Source organism: Cariama cristata, unplaced genomic scaffold, assembly GCF_000690535.1.
Source record: "Cariama cristata isolate BGI_N322 unplaced genomic scaffold, ASM69053v1 scaffold37321, whole genome shotgun sequence".
Classification (NCBI taxonomy): domain Eukaryota; kingdom Metazoa; phylum Chordata; class Aves; order Cariamiformes; family Cariamidae; genus Cariama; species Cariama cristata.
Genome location: NW_009600581.1, coordinates 47,010 through 55,043, shown reverse-complemented (window position 1 = coordinate 55,043; position 8,034 = coordinate 47,010). Strand labels below are relative to the sequence as shown.

Below are 8,034 nucleotides of genomic sequence, written 5' to 3'. Positions count from 1 at the left end.
AAGCCATCACTGGATTTCTTGAGTTTTAATCTTACCCTACACACTTCCATGGCTTTCTTGTAGGGCACAATCCAGAAGTTGATATAGCCGAATAGACACAGCTAAACAAATCGATGCATTAAAGCTTTAAATGCATTGCAGATCTTCCATTTAGATTTTCAGATGGGTGTCATGGTTTCAGGGGCTGATTAAAAATCTCTTTCCCATTTTAAAGAAAGTTTCTTTGGGGGTAATAAGAGACTACAGAAAGTGTCCATGCTTGCATGGTCTCCATAAATAACAGCATCTACTGCCAATATGAGGGACAGAATTTGGGGTTAAAAGGGTCATAATCCTGACCCAGAACAGTTTTATGGTTTTCTGACAGGAAAGTGACAGTTTACTGGGAATATAACCTGGGTGGTATCTTCCTAACCTTACTGTAGTGAGAGTCTCAGTTTCTCAAAGATTACAAAAATTGTTTTCTACCTGATCTTCTCTTCCTGGGACATTCAAATGCTGATACCATGAAAAAAGCTGACAGAAACTTGTAGACTGAAGTGTTTTCAGCAGAGGATATTCTGTGTAGGCCAAAAAAGTGATCATTTTTCCCAGCATCGAGGTGAGGTTAGGATATTGGTAAAGGCAAACAGTCTGGGATACCTGAAAACACTGAGGCTAGAAATGCTGGCAGATTGGCCCATGTTGTTTTAGGAGTACTTGGGGTACTAGATAAGCCAAAAAATTTCAAAGCCCTTGAGTATGCTGGACACTTATAACAGAAGTTAGAGGTGATAAATACTTTCAAATTATCAGTGCTGAAATAGCAATGCACTGTATACTTTTTTCTTTGCAGCTGATGTTATGTTTAATATGCCCAACAGCATGAAAAATGTGTTTAAAAATAATTTTTGAATAAAATTGGACAGTGAAGATGGTATTGCTTTTAACAATTTGAGTTCAATTTTTCAGAAATGTATCCCAACGAAAAATAAAATGACAGACATAGATTGAAACGGTGTGGATGTTCAATTCAAAGGTACCTCTGACAGAGTGGATTTCATTTAGCTAGACCAGACAGTTTTAAGGCTGATAAAATGAATTTGAAACCGAATGAAAAGAAACTGTCACCAAATTGAACTTTGATTACTTTCTGGAGATTTTTCAATCCTAAAAACAAGACGCTAATTTAATCGTCACAAATATATCTGCACCAGAAAAAGTTTTTTGGATTTTGTTTTGAAGAACACAAAAGCACAGAGAGGTTTGTTACAAGAAAACATGTAGCTTTAGAGTTATCTTATAAAATTACTAAAATCAAAGAGGGGTATAGTAGCAGCATTTTGAGAAGAATGAAGCTGAGCTTATCACTTGCATTTCCTTCAACTAAACAAAATGAAACTTAACCAGAGGCACTTTGCATACAGACATGTACATGATTGTAAATAACCTTGCAGTGGGTCTGTGTGTACAGCGTATATCATCAACAGCGTGTGTATATATTGCTTAGGCCGATTTTCCCTGTTTGTGCTACCTGTGATCTAACTCCCTGTGCTTCTGAACTCATCTGAAGTTGCTGTTCATAGGGACTTGAGAACAGAGACATACAGAATTTGGTCACTGGGCTGTAAAATGGCATTAAGGGAATGCTTACCTCTCACCACATTTTAATTTAGAAGTGAATGGACTGGGGTTTGTTACATTAGTTTTGCTTTTGCTTAGTTGAACGTAAGTGTAATTCATGCACTGATAAATAAGTTCTCTCAAATAACCTGTTAAGCCTGGTAAATACCAGACTTTAAGTATATTGTAAAGAACTCTTTCTCTTACCAAATCCACACAGAGTCCATCTTTATCTATGCCCTTTGAAACATGCACTAGGTTGCCATGTAGGCAACTGTGTACAATGTAGACAATCAGGCAATTTTTTTTTGGTCTATATTGTGCATTTTGCTGCAAATCTGAAAGCAGAAGTGTACACCAGCTGTTTGCTGCGTGGCCTGAACTGGATGGTTGAAGCAGGCCAGACCTTTTTTTTTGCTGCTTTTGCTGGGCAGCCGGTGCATTCTGCGATCTTTTCGGATGGCCGGCCGGCCAGTATCTCTGCCTTTTTCTTCCCATTTTGGTGTGACTATGTTAAGGAAACTGCAGTCTCTGTGCTTGCTTCTGACAAGTGTCAGGAGCTCTGGAAGATGGAGGTTCTTGTCTCTCTTGCCCTTTTTTAATGCTGAGTAGAATCTGTTCTGGGACAAGATCGACTAGAATGCAAACAAGATAAGGAAAAATTACCTTTTTGTCCTTTAGTTTTATCTGTTGGAGAGAAGGTCATATGGGTAGTGGCTAATAGTGTTCAACATAAAGCTTTTTGTAAAGTGTATAAATGATGTATTGGCATTTTGACAAATCAACAGGCTTCTGAGTGCTCTAATAATATTCCTATGACACTTATGAATCAAGTCACTAATACTTTCAAATGAAATATTCTTTCTCATTTAAAATAAATAAAAAGCTATATTTCCCTTCATAGACAAGAGATAAGGTAAGTCCCATTGCTGTTTTCTGTTGTCTGATTTTCCTTACAGTGTTGTATGTTTGCTTTCTTCTTTCATATATAATTTCCCTTTTTTTCATATATACCTAAAAGAAATTACCTGAAATCCATCTCTCTATATACCGTAGTATGGATCATTGTTTAATTTTAGACTGCTTATCTGCTATATTAAAAAGAGTGAGAGCCTTCACTAGCTTTGTATGGACAAAGAAATTATTTTTTCCTAATACAGATTTCTGCAAAGACCGAACCTTTTGAATATAATGAGCGGAAAAAAAATTTGACTCCCATAAATTTATTTCTCTGTGGTGTATTGCATGATTTGTATCATAAAGTTTCATTTTTAGTTTCCCCTGTAAGCTCATCATACCAAAGACAGGATTTAGGATCAAAACATGACATCTTTGCCTTATTGATGGCACCTATTTGGACAAAAAATGACAATGAACAGAAGTCTCCTGAAAAATTGTGACTAAATCTAAATTTGAAGTATTAAGAAGGATCTACTTTTTATAGATGTATTCGCTTCTAATTGTTACAGTAACAAAGAATTTGAAAATATGCATTGATATGTATATATGTCAGATATGTATTTGCTGATATGCTTACAACTGTGTTACTAAGTAAGAAAATGTGTATGCTCAAAAATAAATAATTTCTTGAAAGTTGCATGATAGTAAAAGGATTGAGTATATTACCACAGGTTTGCATTTTACATATTTGATTTATAATGTGAATCTACTTCTGGTTTACTATTAATTTATATGATTTTTTTTTTTCTTACTGTATGGGAATAGATACTGCAGGGAAGGATGCAAATTTTCTTTTAAAACTGTTATTTTGTAGCTGTGCAAAGGGACTGTGGGTAGGATGAATTGAAAGGGTCTATGTATAGAGCAGAGGAGTAGGACCCGTGAGCCCTGGCTTCACTTCCAGTTTCACCATTAGTCTACCAGGTAACATGGAGGAAGTTGCTTCGTAATTCTGCACCTCAGCTTTCCCACCTGGAGATAATCATACTGCCCTTATAAAACACTTCACAATTGAACAGCTCTAGGTAAGAAGTAGTTCTAATTTTTTTTTTTTTTTTTTTTTAAGAGGCTTGCTTCTACATACTATATGCAGTCCAGATTAAATGATGAAACTGTTATCTATGTGCTATATGGCGGACTACAGGATACATTTCATTTAACATGCACTTTTATTAGACATCATGCTCAGCAGTATTTTTTTCTTTCTCTAAGGAGAAGTGATAGGGAACATAAGAATACAGGAATGGTCTGTAGAGATAAGTGTATTGCAATTTATTCTTGTGTTGCTGGCACTGAATACTGGAGCAGATTTACAAGTGGAATTTGCAGGAAAAAAGTTATTATTGTCCCCATCTGTAAGGAAGACTGGTTCAGTAATTTGGACTGTACAACATAATTTAAATTCAGTTTCCTGTGCTATTGCAGGTTTCCTGTATTTCCTTAAGCAAGTCACTTTTCTTTGCAGTGCAATTCTCCATCTGTAAAATAAGAATAATCATGCTTTCCTATGGAATGTGCAACAGTTGTAAAGCTGGACATAGAAAGCTGGTAGGACACTCCGATACTACAGCTTCAGGGCCACAGAAGTATGGTGGGTAGATGCACGAGGCTTTGGAAAGACAAGAGAAACTTCCTGAAATAAGTAAATGAGCTAAGAGTTTAGACCATCTGTGCCAACCCCAGTTGGAAGTATTGGAGAAAAACAAATGGGGTGAGGGAGACTTTTAGATGAAGAGTACAGTTTTTTCTTTTCATTCAAAAATCTCTGTCTTGTGCCCAATTTTTGTGGCCATTACCCTGATACGTGAAGTTACATGTACAAAATCTATTTCTAAGCAAAAAATGCATGCTAAGGTACATGTCATATGTGCTTTTCAAGGAAGAATAAAGTGTAAATGCTAAACTTAAATTTACTGAAAAATCATATGGAGAAAAATAAAACTCATTTGGTAAAATCAAATGCTAAACATTTCCTCAGAAAATCTTTCTTAAATTACACATTTAACTTGAGAAATAATTTACCAAATACCACCTCTGTTTCACAATAGTAAAAATTAACAACTTCTATACTAAGTGTCAGTCAAATGTTATTTGAAAGAGCTATATACAGTATATTAAATAACAAAGAAGCTGACACAGCCTTAACTGTAGTAGTTCTTCTAATTACTGCACTGTGCTGTGTTATATTATATCACATGGCATAATTTAGTATATCTTTCTTTGTCAATGTATTACTCATCATTTTACAAATTACAAATCTTTTATAGGAAGGTAATTCATACTTGGACGTAGTGCTAAAATGATAGAGTGTTTTCCTTTTTTCTCAATCATTGATCTTTCAAACTTTTGCATTTAGCAGTATTAATCATGTTTATTAGCTAAGTGTTGTCATAAAGAATGGAATTTTTCTGTTACTTTCATATTCAATTAAAATGTTTTTTGCTTGCTGCCTCTATCTGCTGCATCACAGTAATCTATTTACTTATTCTAACTGAAATTCTTGTTCATAAATTCAAAACAAAGTCAATACTGCAGTTACACATTTTCATAACAATCTATAATCTAATTGAAAATGTGGGGTGTACCTGAAAAGGAAGCGTACTTAAAGTACCTTTTTACTCTAGAAATGTTCAGTCTAACTTTTTTAAGATGGTTTCTTTTGTGGACCAGGTGTATTTTAGAAGTCACTGACATGGTCTAGTTAACTACTCTTTAAAAGGAACTTCTTGTTACTCAGGTGTGTAAGTGTAATACTGAAGAAAACTACAATCTGTAAAATTGCTGCAGCACACCCTGTCTTCAGAAGACCAAACAGATACTCTAGGCCAAACACAAATGCTTAGTTTGCTCTACTGTGTTTTTGTTATGGACTGTAATTACTGTGCATAATAGATAACTGGATTCTTTAAATTCAAATTCCTGGATAGTGATGATTTCCGAGCCCAACCTAATGCCTGGCTTGTTTAACCTAGCAAAGTGAAGTGTTTCACTTAGGACATCCCCAGGATTAAACCCAGCAGTGGAGGGAACACTGTTTAACTCAAAGATAACATAGCAGCAGGATAAATTGTTGTAGCCTGTTCAAGGATGAATTTAAGCTAGAATGCTAGTGAGCATTGGAGGGAGTGAATAGCGGAGTGACTCTCCAGTGAGATTAACAGCAATGAGAGACCTAACAAGCCTGAGGTGGACACCAATTAGTCTCTGGCAGGGACTGGGTGGCCTGATTCCCTGTGGTAGCAGGAGATTGTGATTCAGTGTCTCAGATGTTCCCATTCTGCTGTATTTACTTAATTGTGAATGATGTTTACTTGGATGATTTTATCCTTAAACATTTAGCTTTTCCTGTTTCTAGAAACTTAGTGTGATGAAGGTAGGTGATGCTGAAAGTTTCTGATCATATTCTTTGTCTGTTACATACTTAGTAATTTATTAAAAAAAGGTTCAGATGTAGGTTTCAGGTGCTGTGTTTTTGCTAGGTGCTTAGCTACGGTAAAGAGTATTAGTTCATTGCTAACCAAGCAAAATGTCTTTTAAAGAAAAGTATATGCCATTTATGGTTTGTTTGTACCTTGTTTTGCAGGTGGGAGTGAATCCTCCTGGGATAAAGACAAGCTTCAGTCTCCCATTACAACGGGATCACAGCACAGCATTGGTCATCCCGCACTGTCAGGGCAGTCAAGCCTTGGAAGTGCGCACCCACTCAGTCCTCTCCAGCAGAATCACCTGCTCACCAACAGTACGTGCTGTACTCTTCGGTGGGGGGGAAGTACATGGAGCTCTGCTTGGAGGCTGGACTTGTGTTCATCCTCAGCCTCCTGGAGATGGGGGAAATGGATGGGAGACGCCTGAGTGACAGGAGGGTCAGTTTTCCCTCTGTCTGCTGCTTTTGTGCATCATGTCCAAGGCACCTGCTGGGATACAGCCACGCTCTTTAAATAATCACCTGCTGCTGGGTTAGGGACTGTCAGTCCTTAATTGATGTCTCCATGGCCTGGACTGAAGGGAAGAATAACCATAAAGTTGCTTAAAATCTTAGCTGTGTGAGAAAATTCTTTCCTGGGTAAAAATACTGACCGCCAAATAAAAAATATGAGAGCCAGGAATAAATGCAAAATGTCTAGTTAAAAGCAAGCAGAAGCAATCCCTCTGCCTTGTTTTGCCTTATACCTGCCAGGTGTGGGCAAGGTCATCCATTGGACCCAGCTATCCAAAGCAACTGGAATAAAATGACACCGATAAAGTTTGGATACGGAACTTAAAGCTCCCTTCAGCCTATCTCTTTTCCTTCCCTTAGGAAGGGAGCAGGTGGGAAGCTGACAGTTGCCCTTCTTCTTTGCACCCAAGGAGGTGCAAGGGAAGGGTAGGGAAAGTTATTCCAAGAAAGATGTTCAGGATTAATATTTTAAAAATCAGTGAGGAGTAAAGTTAATTCTAAGAGATGATGACGGATGAAGAATGAAAATCTCACTATTTCTGAATTCTTTTTATTTGTTTAAGCTCTTCATCCTCAAAGCTTTGAAAGTTGATTTTTGGTGTTAGTTTTAGTGGATGAATGACGTTTCTACTTCCTTACACAATTTCAGGAGTAGATAGTTCTTTGCTACCTATGTAGGGCCCCAGACTTGAACAAATCAAAGCTATTGAAATGACTCCTACAGTATGGGTCTGCTTTATTCATGGGAAGTTAGGGACCTGAGCATTTTGGGTTACGTGTCAGTAAATAAGAATCACCGGATCATAGGACTCAAATTCACTGTAGTTTATATTCTTGCATAATTAAATACCTGTATATATTTTACATACAGGGATATTGTGTTGTTTGCTGTTAAAGAAAACTAAAGATATTTTCCAGTAGATTTTTGTAGTAGGCAAATGTCTATAGGCTATTAAAGGGTTTATTGAATGTCAGACATTATGTCCTATGATTTGCAAGTGTAGGATGTATTTTCTTCATAGTCCCCTGAAATGTTTGACGGATTGTGTCTTAAAACTGGTGATGTGCTGTTAAATTCTGTTAGTAGTTTGCATTTAGTTTGCATGTCAATTGGACTTTAAGTAGACATACAACTCAATGTGGCCAGATGGTGTCTGGGAGTTTTGGAACTCTATAGAGTATGAGGAAAGATTATTGGGCTGTTAAGGGAGATATGCAGGAAGACAAAGGCTTATGGATATAGGCACTGAAAGGGATCGTCAATATGGTTTAAAGTGAAGGGAGATATATATGGGTTTTGCTTATTACCTATCATAATTAATATTGGTGTGGATCATCATATAAAATATATAGTGAATCATAAGACATCACAGTTGTTGATCATGACATACTCAAGCTAGACAGAAATCGTGTGGGAGCTCAGAATATATACAATTCTGCCTTTCATGGTGGGTGCAGTGGTGGTTTTATATTGCTGTAGTCAAATTGTATTGGAATAACATAAGCTATATCAGTCAATGATGTTTTTTATTGTG

At 36.6% G+C, this 8,034-nt stretch overlaps 1 protein-coding gene across 1 annotated transcript in view; it reads left to right on the top strand.

The window, feature by feature from the left end:
* Positions 1 to 6,145: 6,145 nt before the first annotated feature.
* Positions 6,146 to 8,034, top strand: part of LOC104169217 (dachshund homolog 2-like) — a gene marked incomplete at both ends in the record, with an annotated part of 46,120 nt that continues 44,231 nt past the window's right edge. The window contains one exon of the mRNA XM_009710068.1: positions 6,146 to 6,301. Within this exon, the coding sequence (XP_009708370.1) occupies positions 6,146 to 6,301 (156 nt within the window). The remainder of the gene's footprint in view (positions 6,302 to 8,034) is intronic.